The sequence below is a fragment of the Aythya fuligula genome, chromosome 4 (assembly GCF_009819795.1).
Source record: "Aythya fuligula isolate bAytFul2 chromosome 4, bAytFul2.pri, whole genome shotgun sequence".
Taxonomy (NCBI): domain Eukaryota; kingdom Metazoa; phylum Chordata; class Aves; order Anseriformes; family Anatidae; genus Aythya; species Aythya fuligula.
In genome coordinates this window covers 58,148,867-58,165,851 of record NC_045562.1, presented here as the reverse complement: position 1 = coordinate 58,165,851, position 16,985 = coordinate 58,148,867, and the positions used below count along the sequence as shown (strand labels likewise).

General features: G+C 42.1%; 1 protein-coding gene across 1 annotated transcript in view; it reads left to right on the top strand.

Annotated features, from left to right (window-relative positions):
- LOC116488648 (maestro heat-like repeat-containing protein family member 2B) overlaps nt 1-15,002 on the top strand; it is a 31,732-nt gene extending 16,730 nt beyond the window's left edge. Inside the window, exons 40-43 of the mRNA XM_032186362.1 lie at nt 10,838-10,930; nt 12,881-12,947; nt 13,265-13,342; nt 14,875-15,002. Coding sequence (XP_032042253.1) covers nt 10,838-10,930; nt 12,881-12,947; nt 13,265-13,342; nt 14,875-15,002 — 366 coding nt within the window. The remainder of the gene's footprint in view (nt 1-10,837; nt 10,931-12,880; nt 12,948-13,264; nt 13,343-14,874) is intronic.
- Nucleotides 15,003-16,985: the final 1,983 nt, after the last annotated feature.

The window sequence follows — 16,985 nt, the reverse complement described above, 5'->3', positions numbered from 1 at the left end:
TGGGATTTTGGTCATTCTTACTATACTTTATAAAATTATTGTCTACTGTCATGGATTTTTTCCTTGTCTTTTGTTTCTATTATCATTTTTTCTGTGCTTGTCACATTCATTCTATTTGTATTACTATCTATATCACCACTTCCCATTTTTATGGCTCCAAATACAATTCATTATTCATATGAATAATATATATTATTTCTAATTGCTAATTTTATTTTATCACTGAAATGGGATGACATTTAGCCAAATATTTTCTTGATTGTGAAACTAATTTTTTTGGTCCGTGACTGAAATATATGCCTGAATTTAGAAGGCCAGGAGTAAATTTTAAAGAAAACCTCACTCACATCAACAAAAAAAACTACCCATATTTTATCCAAGACTAAGTAAAAGACAAATATAGCTGCCTGTTTTGTACAACATATTCACATTTTGTTGCATCAGAATTCTACAGTCAGGGAAATAAATTTGTAGGTGAAAATATTTAATTGCATGTTAAATACAGTTTCTACTATTCTCAGTGAAAAATATGAAACCAAGTATTAAGAATCATTAGTGGTGTAGGATAATTAAAGTCTATACGTAACTGAGGATTTCTTATCTGCAAGTTTACTGTAGAGAGCTCCTTGGATTTCTAAAACAAATCATTGGGGACTGGACAAATGATATTTACACTCTTTTAATTACCCACTGAGATTAGTGTTTGTGGTCTATGTAAGTAGGTCACAAACATAGTAATGGAAATTAATCGTGCTATAGAACGGCAACAATTCATATGTTTTCTAGTCATAATTCTGGTAGTGTTTTCAAGATAAGCCTCCTTAAATAATTTATTTTTAAGAAGATCTATTAACAACATTAAAAGGATGCTTAAAAAACAGAACAAAACACCACTCTCAGTGGAAGTCATTTCTCTCTGCATTTATCAATTTTTACTTTGCTGTACAATTGCTACCATTCTAAGAGATACAGAGTCAGCACTCCATCATATATGCTCTCTGCGAAGAATGCATGCCCTTACTTGATTTTTTCTTCATTTTCAAGTAGAACAAATGGGACGTATGTCACTAGGAAAGTGTTCCGACCCTATTTTTTATGTCAGCTGTTACGCCAAGTTCAATAGAAATGTGCTGGACATGGGCACACACGTGTAATTCTTTTTTACCGTGCTCCAAACTTCGTTACTTTGCAATGTGCTTGCTGTCAGACAGTTCTTGCAACAGTGCTGGCACAACACAATGCTCTGCAAATGTCAGCAAAGAGCCCTGCCACATGCTGCAGCTTCTGGCAGCCCCCCACCCACCCCCGTTAGGCTCAAAATCACACGATTTTAAGGAATTACCAACTGGCATGGGGTTTTTCTTTCATTATGCCCATTCGTTTTAGTTATTACATTAGTTCCATTTCCACAGTCATAGTTACACTAGTATATCAGCATTTCCCACTTCAGTTGTTTTCAGTGCATTAAAAATTACTCATAAATATTGTTTCATGATCAAATTTGGCATAACTTGCTTTACAGGTCAAGCAAACACATTTTTCTTCCACAGACTAAAAGCAAAATCTGTTTGATCATATTCAAGCCATTCCATTAGTTGAAAAACATTTAGGCTTATTAATTTGGAGACAGCGTGCCAAGTTCTGCTGTTATTTATACCACTGTTAATCCAGAGTAACCCAACTGTATTCAGTAGATTAGTTTGAAGTTATATCTGTTTCTATTTAAAAAAAAAAAAAAAAAAAGTCAAAAATTAGCCCCTTTAAGCTTTTAAAAAAAGGGCAGGGGGAGAAAAGGGTGGGAAAGGAGAGGAAAGACACACTCATTAGAAAAACTTGCCTGCTCTTTTTGTGGTCAAAACGAGTTGGGGTATGATGCTTTGTTGCTGTGATACTTGCCCCAGGAAGGACAGCAATTGTAAATGCAATTCCCGGTGATACTTCTGCATTTCCAGTTCAGCTATGAATTTATTTTATTTAAATTATTGAGTAGCAAGAGGAAACTGGTGTCTCAAGGAGTAAGGCTGCCTCTCCTGAGTAAACTAACCTATTTCCCATATGGAAGCAGTGATTAACACATGAAGGCAGTTTCTGCACTACGTTCAGACACAAGCCATCTAGATCACAAGGAAACCTTGAAGGTAAGTTTAACTATTCTGAAAACTGGTAACCTCTATCTGGCGCTAAAGGCATTTTACAAGATCAACACCTGCCATCAGGGTGTCTTCTCAGCCACATCTCCTGCTCAAGAATGCAATACCTTAACTTCTGCAATGATGTTTTAGAATACTTTGATCCAGGTCATCTATCTGGGGATCAAACACATCATGCTGGAATAACTCCTCGGTAGGTTTTCAAGGTTGCAAATACTGAAGAGCTGTTCCCAGGGAGGTCTCAGGCCTTTGCACATTACTTAGAGGATTTCAGGATTCCACAGCTGTACAAATCCTTTAATTAAAATTCCTCTGTGCACATTTTAAGGTAGGCTATGGTGTTCTTGATGTAGATGTGTTGGTTAACTGTTCCTTCCCTCTCCTACTCAAAACCCCATCAGCTTTGACAGGTGATAGTAGCCACCTCTGCTACTGAGCTGCGTTTTTTGGCACCTTCCTGAGTGTCTGCATAGTCATACATCTCTTTGACAAGGATATTCCTGCTGCCTTCTGTTTGATAGCCGTGCCACTGACGGATTCCTTCTCCAAAATCCAGCAAGAAAACCCTTCCAACCCAAATGAAGATCAATAGCACCACACCTGAAGTTTTGATAAATACTTTTGATCGACCAATAATGACTAATTGCTTCGGGAGAGCACAGTAACTCTGATGACACTCATTTATCAGACAAGGGAGAAGAGAAACTTGGACCTTTATAGCAAAGTCAGCCATCTCACTTTAGCACCTATATTTTATTTTATACAGAGTAGGTCAGCAAAGAGAGCCCCTCCTACCCTGTTCACATTAATAGGTAAGCCTCTCTGAAGGCTGAGTGAGTAGCATGGATCTCAAAATGCATTTTGTGTTCATGCCCATGGGAGAATGATCCTGCTTGGGGGCATACAGAGCTGGTAGCTGCACTTCTCTCAAAACTGAAATGGCTGTGGCTGAGATATGGGCCCTCCTACCATTGTCCCTAACTGGGGGGAACCTTCCCAAAGTAAGGCACAGCTCTCCCTACCTTCTGCTGGAGACGTAGGACCTACCTGCTGCTCCGGCTGGTTCTGCCATGGAGCACAGGACACCCCGCAGCTGCAGTATCCAGGCTGACCTGAGGGTGGAAGTCCTGCAGAAGGAAAAGGGAGGCACAGAGGCAAGTTTCTGAGACGATGAAAACCCAAGAACACTGCCAAGGCCCAAATGTGGTGTTGCTCTGGAGGAAATACCTTGCTGTACTCTTCCTGAGGCACACAGTAGTTGTGCTTCTGTCCTCTCCCCAGGTGTTAGTGAACCAAAGGCAGTAAATGGGCACAGCTGCTCTCTGTGGGCTGGGGAAATAGCAGGTACAACTCTTCCCTCCCTCAGATGTGTGCTCCATCTTGCCATATGTTAAAGCAACGCTAAGCCTGCAAACTTCTGTGCTGATTGACTGCTTTTGTTATTTCAAGATCTTTTGACCTGACAAGGACATCACATCAGGACTTTCTGTGCTGGCTTCTATAGGCTTCATCTCAACTGACAGTGAATTAAACCTCAGTGTTTTGCTCAGATTCAGGGCTTTGATTTACAGTCTCTGAATTCAAGGTCTGGCCGCTGAAGACCTTCCTGCATCCATCCTGCCTCTCTACTAGGGGTTAGCAGGGATGGCAGCATGGACCTTGTGTCTGCTCTTAGGTGCCACAGCTCATGTATGGCCTGGTGGATCAATTCCAGCCATCACTGCTCTAGTTCACGCAGTAGTTTATGGCTTCATGCTGAGTGCTAGCTCTGGGACCTAAGGAGCAAATGCACTACACGCTCTGTCTTTCCTGTGCTGCAAAGTGACACCTTATCTCAGAAGGCACGGCGGTCAGAGGGGTGATAATCTTTCAGTTACCACAGAAAAACTGTTCAGGACTGGAGGATCAGAGCACTTGGACACAAGAGGGAATGAGCGATTGTCTCTGCGGTCAGCTCACTGTTAAATTTACCGCTGTCTGCTTACACATCTCCATGTAGCTCCAGAGAGGAAGCCACTTACCTGACACCTGCAAGATTTCATGCTGTGCACAGGCTTGAGTAAAACGCTCTCGATTTCAGGGTGGTGGCCACAGTGGTCGGCAGCCTGCGAGACAAACCTGCTTGGCATCCAAGGGAGAAAAGGCTGCACTGGACCTCTCCCTTTCTGTAGAAACACCATGTCTGAGCTGGCAGGCTGCAGCAGCTGATGCTCCATCTTCATCTGAGCAGGCTCCATGGGGTTTTGAACTGCCACCTGCACTTAGGGAACCCGAGTCAGACTTCAGGTGCCGTGGGTTGTTGTCAGCATGGAGGTCAAATGCCTGTAAGAACAGCATCTACAGCAGGGATGTAAAGGTATTAAAGGTATACACATACATCACCTACAATGCTGCCTTTTACACCGTGATAATATATTTGCCACTTTTACTTTAAGCAGTAGATGATATGAACTTAACTCATCCCAAGAGAGTTCTCAAAGCCAGCTCTATATACATAGATATATAGCTCTCTTGTCACTGTTAGCACAAAAGAGCATACTGATGAGTACGTTCAGATCCCAAGACCTGGGTTTTACTTCTAAGGTTGCTGGTTATTATTCTGGCAAATCATCCTGACATTAAGAACACTGCTCCTCAAAGAGCAACTACAAAAGCCCCAGCCTGATCCTTGTTAACACACTGCTGATGTTATACGAAATACAGGGAGGAAAGCAAAACAAATGCATGCATGAACATTCCTGTAATAATTCCTATCTAAATGATAAATAATTAGATAATATTGACTCCCATGGGTTCTTGGTGAGGCACCTGGCCTCACCCGCTGGCTCAGAGCAGCTGTGGTGGTGAGAGGCTGTTGCCTTCCTCACAACCCCTGTGCTCTGCAGAGAGAGAGATGCTAAACACCTGGTTCTTTCTTGGTTTGGTCAACACCGTTATTCTTAATAAACCAGACAGAAAGGGTGACAAAGCCACTTAAAGGACTGAGTGAGAACATAGTCTGTTCCCCTTGTTTGTCTACACCAGTTTTACCATGGAAATCACCACCTTTTATGTACCTACGGTTAAAGCAAACTGAAGTGATTAGTTCAGTATGTAGGGTCTAGGCCATCAAGGTCCTTGAATATAAACAAATGCCATTTGTTTATGACAGATGAAAAGACAATGAAAACTATCATCCCTGGTGGATCTTTTCAGTACCCTTCTCTTCTCCACGCTCCTGCCTCATAAGCATGCTGCACATGCATAAATGTGCCAGTATTTGTGCATAATTATTGTCATAAACTTGTGCAATGTGAACTGCCACTACAAAAAGCAGGTTTTACACTGCTCAGCGATAGCCTTTTCCTTACAGTACAACACATCAGGACTGTGCTAGAGGACAGAAGCAGATGTATTTGTTTACACATCTTTGCAGTGGATATGTTAGGAATGTGCACTGGCTTCACTCGCTGCAGTATCTGGAAGTAGATAGGCACATCTTCTCGTCCCAAACACCGCTAAACAAGAAACAACCTATAAATTAAGGGCAGTCAGTGGATGCTCTTTAGGCAGATTAGAAAAGTGGTTAATAGTTGGCAGCTGTTTTCCTGGTTTTGTGACGACTTTTCCTAACATTATGCCTCCTATTCAGAGTTTAAATATGAAAGAGGAAAGAGAGGAAAGAGGTCTTGGAGGAGAGTGCCTGTTATCATGTTCCTCTGATAAATATTTAAACACTCACCTATCAAGTTACAACTCAGTATTTCTTACTGCAATAGGTTTCTGGCAATACACTTTAAATTACCCATTTTGTAGCTGTCTTCACAAACAAAGCAATTCTGGCCAATGACAGCAATAATTCAAAACAAATGCGTATTTGTTTCCAGTGCAAAGTAACAAATCCGTGCCGTCCTTAGGCCATGGACTTACAATTTCTGGAATTGTTCTCCCAGATTTTTCATTTAGCTTTTTTTTAAAAAAAAAATAAAAAAAAAGATTTTTACTCTGCTTAGGTACATTTATTCCTACATAGCACAGTTTTAACTATGGTCTGGGAAGAAAAAAGCCATGTAGCCTTTGTGTGGCTCAGTTTCCCATTCTGCAAAGTGCGAATTGCAAAACTGAACTGTGCTCGAAAGATAAATTATAAGCTTAAGTAATTCATGCAGAGTAATCCATCAATATCAACGTGAAAAAGGGAAACTGGGTGCCAGCACTACATGCTCCACATTGTTATTAAAATTAGATTTCTATTCTCTTATTAATTGTTGTGCTTATTCAGATAGCACCGGTGGTAGAAGAACACCTCTGTCCCACTGCTCAGTATATAAATGCTTTACAAAAAGCTGTTCCAAGCCCTTCCAGAGCTGTTGCTGATGGTCATTTGGTGCAAGGAGTAGTGTGGTGCTCGTGGTGCTCCTTGGTCTCTGCCACCAGCTCCCACCAGCCTTTCCCAAGAAATTCCTTTCTTCTTTCCCACTCCCCTACCTTTACTGCAGCTCTCCATATATTTTACTGTTGCTGTAGTTTTTCCAGAGACCACTTGTTAAGCTTCCTGTGACACTGTTCTTACAGTGCCTGCTCATCCACTTACCAAGAGAACATGCACGACCACAGCTGAGAAGTCAATGTGAAGGATGCAAACATTTGTTTTGAATACAACCCTGCGCAGGTACAGTGTGAGGCGGCTAAGGCAAAAGTAAATTCCCTCTATTCTTTATTCTGATATGGAAAAGTTTAGAGAACGAGAGTGATACACAGGAGAGAGCTATGATAAATTATCTTTAAGTTTGCACTCTCGCTCTGCATGCTGCATAGCCCTCAGGAGCATAAGTTAATGTTCCAGTAAGATGAAAAAGAGATAGAGTTTTGGGAGCTGGTGCCACCTATATACACACTGAATATCAATGTCATTTATTTCACCTGACATGCTTACACAAATATGTTAAACTTCAAGAAAATTAGCTTTTCATCTTACTCTAGAAAGCTGAATTTGAGCTTTGGAAAGAAACCACAGAGCAATTCTTTATTTGTTAGAAAGCTAGCTGCTTTCTAAAATAAGGTGCTTCTGAGAATAGATTCATTGATCAAAGTTGTTTTGATCAGAGGGGCCAAGGGCTTTGGTTTTGGCATGGCTTTTCAGTTCGTATTTGTTCTTTTGTTTTTTTTCTCAGCTTGTTTTCCTGACTCCTTTCCCTTCCCATATAGGTTTTTTGGTTTGCTTTTGTTTTTTCCTGATGAGAAATCCCATCAGGACCTGGACCCTGTGCACCAGGCCCAGCCCATGGCAGCGGTGACAGTGCTAACCTTTGGCCAGGGCAGCTGCTGAACGTGGCACTGAGGATGTGCAGTGTGGGGCTTTAGGCTCAGTCTTGGATCACAGCTTCAGGTGGAAGCAGGATCTGGTCCGTAGCTCTTTCAGAACCAGAATTTTGTCTCCACTCTGAACGCAGCCCACAAAAGCCAGCAAACGCTAGCTGCCTTGCATTCTTCACATGCCTTGATCATCTCCGCAGCCTTATTCTCAGTCCCCCAGCCACCCAGTCCCCATCCAGTTGGCATTTTTCAATCCGAGCACTCGTGTTCTCAGAAGCAGATGAGGTGCAAGATTAAACAATCATTTTACAACCACCTTTCAAATACCTGCCAGAGATTTCTGCAATTAAGTTAATCCTCCTCTCTCCCCCTCTCACACAAACACTTTGAAAGTAAATTCTGTAATTAGTCGCCCAAATCCTCTAATCCCACCTGTCGTGCTTCCAATCCTGGCAGATGGTTCGGTGGGGACAGCGTGTGCCTGCAGCCCCGCTCCCACAGCCCTCGGCAGCCCTGGCTCTCCCTGGCAGGGCTGTGAGGCCGGCCACGGGCAGCAGGATGAACCCAAATCCTTGTGATGCTGGGGCTGCTGCGGTTTGCAACAAGGGGTGATGCTTGTAGAGGTACAGCTTGTCCTGGAGGGCTGCCACCTGGTTCCGCAGCCTCCAGAGAGAGAGGAACTCTGCTTTGGAAAAGCGTGTGGCTTGGTCCCCAGGTCCCAGTTTTGTCCAAATCTCCCCTTGCTCGGTAACAGAAATAGGGCCAAAACCCATCGGTGGTGAAAGCTGCTGCGTGGATGTGGTTTGACACAGCCCACATCACAGTATCAGGACATGTAACTGCCCGGAAAATCAAAGCAGACCTTCCCTGGGCATGACGGAGGGGAGCTGATCAGATGGCTGTCTTCAGGTGTGAAACAGTTAATACTAAGTGTTCATAATTAGACTTCCTATTAGCTCTCAATTAAGGTGAACGGGGGGAATGTTCACACCTCTCTCAGTGCTATTATTTCAGCCTTGCTGGCTGGCAGACTCAACAAGACAGCAATGCATCCTTGTCAGAGGGACCAGCTGTCCCTGCTTAGGTGAAAGAGTCCCTTTTTTGTCATTCTGTCCCATTAAAATAATTCATCAACTCCAGTGTATTTTAGTAGGGGCTAATGGTGCGACCCTGTTTTCCCTTCAAACGTCCCTACTAATTACTTCTATATATTGCTGTCTTTGTTAGACTGTAAAATAATTAACAAATTTCCTTTTTCCTGAAACAAACAAACAAACAAAAAAATCCACAGTGAACATCACCATTTCTAACACAAACCTTTCCTGGAGGTGGTAAGTTGCCGCTGGATTATTTTGTCTCTCCAAACACATTGCAACCTATTGCTTTTTGGGCAGATGTCTGTCACCACCCTCTGCTGGACGGAGTCCAGACAATCTAATCCTATATCACGGACGGTGCTGTGAGCAGACTGCCTCCATGTTTTAGGATCGCAGGTAAAGAAGCAAATAGGAAGGTTAGGAATCAGAAACTGTACAGAAAGGTTCAGCACCTTATATTGAAAATATCGCACAGCACAGAATAGAATAGAATAGTTCAGTTTTAAGGGACCTACAGAGATCAACTGCCTGACCAGAAGGTAAAGCGTATTAACTAGGGCATTATCCAAATGCCTCTTGAACACTGGCAGGCACGGGGCATGAGCCTCCTCTCTAGGAAGCTTGTTCCAGTGTTTGGCCACCCTCATGGTAAAGAAACGTTTTCTAATGTTCAGCCTGACCCTCCTCTGGCACAAATTTGTGCCTAAATATATCTTAAGGTGTAGAACAAAGTAAAATAGGTAATTTGTGGAAAGGTACACCATGCTAGCAAATCAGACTGTATGAAGGATTTTCAGATTTTCAGATCATTGAACTTGTTTTTAGAAGACAGCAAGCTAAATTTGAAGGGACAACTTCTTTTCTGTGTCCACTTAAGAGTCGTTTCCAACAAAAAGAAATCCCCACTGGTCACTTTGAAGAGCACGTACGCTATTTCAAGGCTTGTGGTTACCTGGTGCCAAGTGTCTGCCACAAAGCACAGGCTGAATCTGTCAGATCCCACAAAGGACCTACATCTTGAAGTGTCATTAAATACGTGTAGTGTGGTCTTTAACTACGCTACAAAAAATCAAAGCGAACGTGTTTTCAGTCCTCATTACTAGAACTTCCTATCCCTAATGCCAAAATGATTGAAATGCAAGTCAATGAAATCAATATTAAGATGTGTTACGCATAGATATTTTCCTCACTCTCCTCTCTTGGAAAGTGCCTTTCTCAAACATAAAGACCTGGAAGATATGACCCAGGGGATATTTCCACCAGGTCAGGAGTTTCAAGCAGATACACACTAAAAGAAGGAAGCAGAACTGGTTTCCTTAGCACAGGCAGCAAAAATCATTGTTGGACAAGTGTCACAGCTTTACGTGGCCTTCCCATTGATAACTGATAAAAGCAGAACAAACATCAAGGGGCACAAGACTCACAGGGACCGGATTTGCTTTGACTGAACACCAAGCTTTCCCTCAAGCCATCTTTTCTCATAAGGTACCAGTTTCCTGCCTCTAGCAGAGAGGATGCCGAACGAGACATGGCTGGGTTTCCAGCTGATTTCCTCACATCCCATATGTTTCTCGGCAAGAGGGAAGAGCTGGCTCATTATTCAGAAAATCAAAAGATGCCCAGATTCATCAGTCAGTTCCTCATGAAAGGCTTTACCATCTCTGCTACTAAGGGGGTTCAGCTCCAGCGTGATTCTTAGGCTCATTTCAAGGGGTTTGTTCCCTCTTCCTTTCTTTCCCTTAATTTCAAACGAGTGAGTTCAGTCAGCTTGTTAACAGTAAGGCAATAGATTTACACCTGTGAGAGGACTCTGAGATTTACCTTTCACATGACCTTGTGCCATACCGCTGTGAGTCTGATGCTAAGAAACTTTGGTGTGAAACTATGCAACTAAGACATGCTCAGTGAGCAAGAACCTGCTTTTCACTTAGATAAAATTTCACGGAGGCTCACATCAAACTAAGGGTATATCAAGCGTAATAGCTAAAATTGCTCAAGTTAAAATATCTCAAGTGGTACAAAATCACGAGGATTATACAAAAAAACCTGAAATTTGCAATGAACTTTCCCGAGCGAATCACACATGTACAAGTTATGGTAAGAAATTTTTCCTGGCATAATTAATTTGTGTTCATCTCCAAACCATTTCTTCCTAGAAATTACTGATGCAAATGTGCATGTCTAGTTATGCAAGCACAGACACATGCAAATATATATTATTTGGACATGTTCTTTGTTACCACAACATGTGCTGCTGATGAGAATTAGTTATTTTCTTATGTTTTACATTTTCAGGATCCCAAAGGACTTTCCAAGACTGACATTGGTCCCAGAGATGCTGACCTTGCTCTCATGAAAGCAAGAGAAGATTCCCCACTGTCCTTCTGGGTAAGAAAATGGGCAGGTACTTTGCATTTTGCCTGATGATATTCAACTCGTACATAGCATTGGTTACTCTAATATTTTTTTACAGGGAAAGTAATACTGCTGGGGGCTGGAGATTTTCTACGTTTTTAGTGAAATGCCAGGGAATCTTTACCTTTCACCTGGACGGCCACCAGAGACAAACAGAAAGGACCTTGGGTTTAATGTCTCATCTAAAGGATATTATAATGTGTTGGCCTCATTATTCACAGCAGAAAAGGCCTTTGTCATGGTCAGATGGCTTTAATGTGTTTCGTATGCTACATAAATTCAAACTTGATGGCTCATTTATTTGTTGGATTGCAGCGTTATTCAACCTAAATGAAGCCTTGGTATTTACTAATAAGTTGGGCTCTGGCTCTTGTTTATTTAGGTAAGCACTGTCCACTGTCTCCTCTGTTGTCTGTATTAAGTTGGAACTCTACCGATTCAAGGAATATTATAGAGGGGGCCACAAAAAATGCAGAGAAAATAGCATTTCATTTGTGGACAATTATTTATCCAAGCCTTGAAAGATTAGTATTCCAATTTTGCAGTTTCTGACATCAATTTTCTCAGGGTCAGAAACAACTTCTCAGACTTCAACTAAGCCTCAAAATACCCCCATGAGGAAGTGAGTCATTGTTATCATCACTTTGAAAAAGGGCAAACTGGAGGTAGAGGGGGGTTATGCAGCTTATTCTATGTCAAAAAAAAAAAAAAAAAAAAAAAAAAAAGACACCAACTAAAATGCATCCAGAATCCAAATCTGCCTTTTAATGTTACGGCCATATTTCCTGTTGTGATGCGACAATGTTCTTAGATAAAACTACGTGCAGCAATTTTCAAACTATGTAATCACACCAAATCTAAAAAAAATCAGAACACAAAGATTCTCTTTTATTGTCTGAAAATAAGAATATATGGCTATAAAAATAGAAAAGTGTAACTAGTCGATTACTTATAATGTATAGCCTTTATTCTATCTTATATAAAGACTTGCCTTCTAATGTGATTTTTTTAATCTGCATTTTTTATTGAAATTCTAGCTGAACTCCTCCTCCCCTCAGCTGATTTTAAAATCTGCCCCCAGATGGATATTGTGGGAGCAATCTTAAAATTCAAAATTATCCATTAAATCAAAACAAAATTAAGAATCCATCCTATATCTAGATAGAAAGATGAGCATATATCCTTAACCATGGCAAGATACTCATCCTGGCTGCAGAAACATGCAACTGGATTTTAATGAACTGAATAACCACAAGAACACAAACTGATGTATAGTTTCAGAGTAGGACAGGATCATGACTAATTCACTGGTAAGAACTATGTACATATCACATAAATACCAAACATTCATTTATGGCACTAATTACACTTTAAAATTGTTTACACGGACCCCAAATTTTCCCCTTTCCCTGTTAATACAAACAGGGAGTAACTTTAGAAAGGCACCTGCCGCATCTCTAGCCAGCTAATAATTTGCCACTCTACCAAATACATTTTAAGGGATATATTAAGCGATTAGGAGTCTGCTTGGACAAATCAAATGGACTTTTGGATTTGTAACCAAAACTGTGCTGATAACACAACGATGTTTTGACTGTTGCTGAGCGGTGTTCTCACAGCATCAAGGGCTTCTCTGTTTCTCTCTGTGTGCCCCAGTGAGGAGGCGAGGGTGGGCAGGAGGCTGCGAGGGGATACACTGGGGACAGCTGACCTGGAGTGACCAAGGGGATGTTCCATGCTACATGACACCACGCTCAGCAGTAAAACTTTGGGGAGTTTTCATGCATAAGGGCCTAGCATCATGTAGGCCTATGCAAGTTGTAAAAAGCTACAAAAAGTGGTAGATCTTTTGAATATATTTAAAACTGAAATGAAAGCATGTATCTCATATGCTTTATTTTGTTGTAGTTTTGTTGTCTATAGTATGTGCCAGAAGTAGAAATGGATTCTGAAGTGAACAAGAGATTAGGAGAATATCTGGCACTTTATGGTGGGTAGATATTTTCTGCCATGCCCACGCCAAATCTTTTCCAATGAAACCACTACATATTGTTTGCCAGTGGTCCACCTTTATGCACCATGAGCATGAAGCATGGTTGGAGACTGGGACCTGGCTAAGGTGCAGCTCTGTCTCTGCTCCAGGATCAGATGTTTCATAACCAGCACGGCAGAACTTCCACTAGAATAGTTCAGGCTCACTCCTGTTAACAAAGTTCAGTAATCCCCTAATAAAAACATCCAATCTGTATCTGGCTTCTACAATGCACTTCATAACCTTATAATCCTCAGTTTTAATAACATCTGCAGGCTTTGAGAATAAAGCCTTGCAAGTGACAAAACAGAGGATAGCTCATAGGAGGAAAACCTGGGAGCTGGAGATGGAAGGTAAGTTTGTAACAAAATAAAAAAGGACAGCTTCAAAAAAAAAAAAAAATTTTTTTTTCCTTGCATCTGTTAGAGCAGTTTCTAATGCATCTGAAGAATTGCTTTCCCTTCAACAGGGCCACAGTGAAATACTTGCTATATTCTTACTCATTTATTACAGGCATCCTAATGCTGAGAGTAGGAACAACATCCAATCCAAGGATTTCTCCATGTGCTCTAGAAAACAGCTGGTTATCCTATTTAACTGGAACTGAAAGACTCCATGTTCATAAAGCAGCCCAGCAGGAGCCTTATTTTGTACAAATGTGTGCCATCTTCCTGGGGGAAATCTGCACCAGTATTCCTCATTATAGCTAATGGAATACTATTAAGAACTCCATGCCCTGCAAGTTGAAAACCTTCCTGAAAGCAGGTGGCATTCTCAGTCTTGTTTATTAATGCATACATTGGAGCTGGTAAAAATGTATTCCCTTTGTGTGCTTTGCCTTATACCAGCTCTGTTTTTCTAGACCTGAACATGCGGCTTCAGAGATGCTCGAATCCCTTGCACTGCTGGGCTGGAACTAACGGGACCCACCTGGCTGAAACAGAATCAGCAGAACCACCTCACGTCTCTGCAGAGATCCCCAACTCTGGCAGCATTTGGGGAACCTGGTCCTTTTGCACAGTTTGGAGAAGGAAACAGAAAGAAAATAAAAATAAACAGTACTGAGAGCACCTTCAGATGGAAGGGACCGTTCTTGCATGCTTCCCCCAAGCATGGCCTCTGTCTTTAATTATTTGCTAAACTGGGAAGTAGTCTTCCTGGGGAGGAATTCAGGTGCAAATATTTACTTCAGAGTGGGCAAAATATTTATGTTGGAATTCTGCAGGTGGGTCAATTAGAAACTTAGGTGCTTCTATTTATTTTTTCTAAAAATGGTTCACCCATTCTGTGGCCCATTAGACAGTTTAAGAAAACAATCTTAATGACTTACACCGAAATGTCAAATTGATTTTAAACAAGGTAACAAAACTCTTGTGTTCATAATCCCTGAACATCTGATCTTAGAAAACATTCTCCACAGGAGAACTTAAATATGTGCACAGGCTTATGAAAGCCACATGAAACTAAGAGATGTTAAGGTCAGATGAGGGACCTGGAACCTCTGAAACTTCAGAATGTAAATAGGATTTAGGATCCTGTGTTTTCACTGAGACAACAGAAGTGGATATAATTAACACACACTGTTAAACTTCATTAGTCTCCCAGGGTTTCAGTTATGCTTACAAAATCAACCCACTAGAATAAATATGGCTAAAAAAGTGGGGAGCCACCTGAGCATGGAAGCAATTTTTACTGTACAGAAAAATGTAAGCTTTTAAAAAAAAAGTTCCCCTACTAGTATCAAAAATACAAATGCGATGGTATTACCACAAACAGTTTCAAAAGCACTCAAGTGTTCAGGCCCTGATCTACCTAATAGAAGTTTCAAAGGAAATGGTTATCCAACAGTACACCATACTGTTCTGTTTTGCTCTTTCTTTAATAGCAACATACCACAATGTCTGTGGTGAAATGCCTGCTTTGAAAAAGCCTCCAGGAGCTCAGCCTGCTCCCCTGTACCTTGTGGCAGTCATGGAGCAGGAACCTCCTCAGGAGCCTGCTGGGTGCTGCTGAGCTCTGACTTTCTCCTAGCCCAGAGCTGCTGGCCACTGCCTGCCCCTGTCCCATATCAAAGCCAGGTGGGCTTTGTCTTCATAAAACATGATTGCCTTCAGCTTCTGCTAAGCTCTACTTTGCCCCTGTGCAAAGCAGAGCCTTTGGCTCCTGCAGCAGGTGGCAGTAATTTAAATCCTATTGGGAGGCTTCTTGTTCGTGGCATGGGAACACCAGGATCCTCCTGAGTCTAGAAATAAATCCTTATTTTTTCTCTTTATCTAGAAACTTGACATGCACATGCGATTCTACATTAAGATACAAACTTGGGAGTGGACACAGCTGCCCTGTTTGTGGTGGGTTGTGCCTTACTGGCAGCTGTAAGAAGGTGGTGAGGAACGTGGACAAGCTGGGGGCTTTTACCCGCAGGTGCTGCTTACAGGAAATGAGAAGATGAAAAATGTAAGCCTGTGGAAAAGTACTTAGTCTAGTTAGCATGAATTAACCCCATCTCTCCTTCCAAAGCTGATGTAACATTAAGATACAACAGGTCAGTTCGATGGTTTTGGCAGAAGGGAGATAGCAATGTGAGGACGTGTGCACAAAAGGTGGCTTTGCATGAGCTGTGGATGCCTGAGGGTTCAAACACCACTCGGTATCAGGCAGTGCTTCAAAGACACTACATAATAATATAACAATGATAACGCAAGTATGTTGTGATAGGGCCAGTGAATGATTTTGGTTCCTGTGAACTCTGAAGATCCAGGGAGGATACAAAAAGCACAATTCAGAAGTCACAGCCACAGAAAAACCCTTAAAAGAAACACACTTTTTGTATTCACCCGAGAGCCAAAAAGGGAAATAAGTAAAAGATATCAGGAAATGTATTTATTTATTTATTTTATATAATAAGAGAATAACAAGCATTGCATGTAGAGAAGATGTAGAAGTGAATTTTAACTTCAGCAACTACCTCACACAACATTCTTGCACACAAGCTAGGGGATAAACTGGTCTTGCTCCCAGTGATACAAAGCAGGTGCTGGGACGATGGGAACTCTGCTCCCAGCCTGGTGACTTGTCAGCACCCAGTGGGGAGGACAGCCTGCCTCGGATGCACACGTTTGTCGTTGATTCGGCTTTATTCAACCCTTCTGTTAATGACTTGGATGACAGAACAAAAAAATAAACTGATTAAATTCACAGCTGATACCAGGCTAGAAGGGCTGTAAATACACTGTAGGGAAGGATTAGAATTCAAAATGTTCATGACAAGCTGGAGAAACAATAAGGGGCGGGGGGAATGAAATAAAAAGGAGGTTAACTCAATTAGAACAAAGGTAAAATCCCATACTTGGCAGGAATAGCAACCAAAGAAATGCAAAATGGAAACAATTGCACAGACAGCAGTTCTGCAGGAAAGGATCAGGCAAAAGCCTCGTTATGGCGTGGAGAGTAACAGAGCCTGTGGGACAAGTGCACAGTCCTTCCTGGCTGCCGGGGGTGCTGAGGTGTTTGTGCACCTTGCTCCCAGAAAGAGGTGTGCGCTCCATGGGCACACGTGGCACACAGTACAGGAGCCTGGAAAAGCTAGGAGGAAAGCTTAAAAGGATTGGGACTGTTTGACCAGCTCCTGAGGATGGGGACAAGCCCAGGCCAGGGCTGGGCCCCTTCCTGCAGGGAAGGACTGGGCTCCCCATTTTGGCCCTGGGAAGCGCTCAGGGCCTGCAGGCCTCACACCTGCCTCCTGCTTGGGTAGGGGGCCTCCAGCTCCAAGAGGGACCTGGCAGCTGTTGGTACCCTCAAACCAAGCTCTCCTTAACACAATAGCAAGATAGAAGGATCTGAAAGTCATGGTCTCCTCACCCATGATGATCATTAGCTTTCTGAGATGCTTTACTGTCATCCCTTGCCATGGCACAGGGATCATTTAACTGCTTGTATGCAGCTGCTGCTTGCATTGCTGACCTGCTGGCCCAGCTGCCCTGTGGCTCCCGAGCTTTG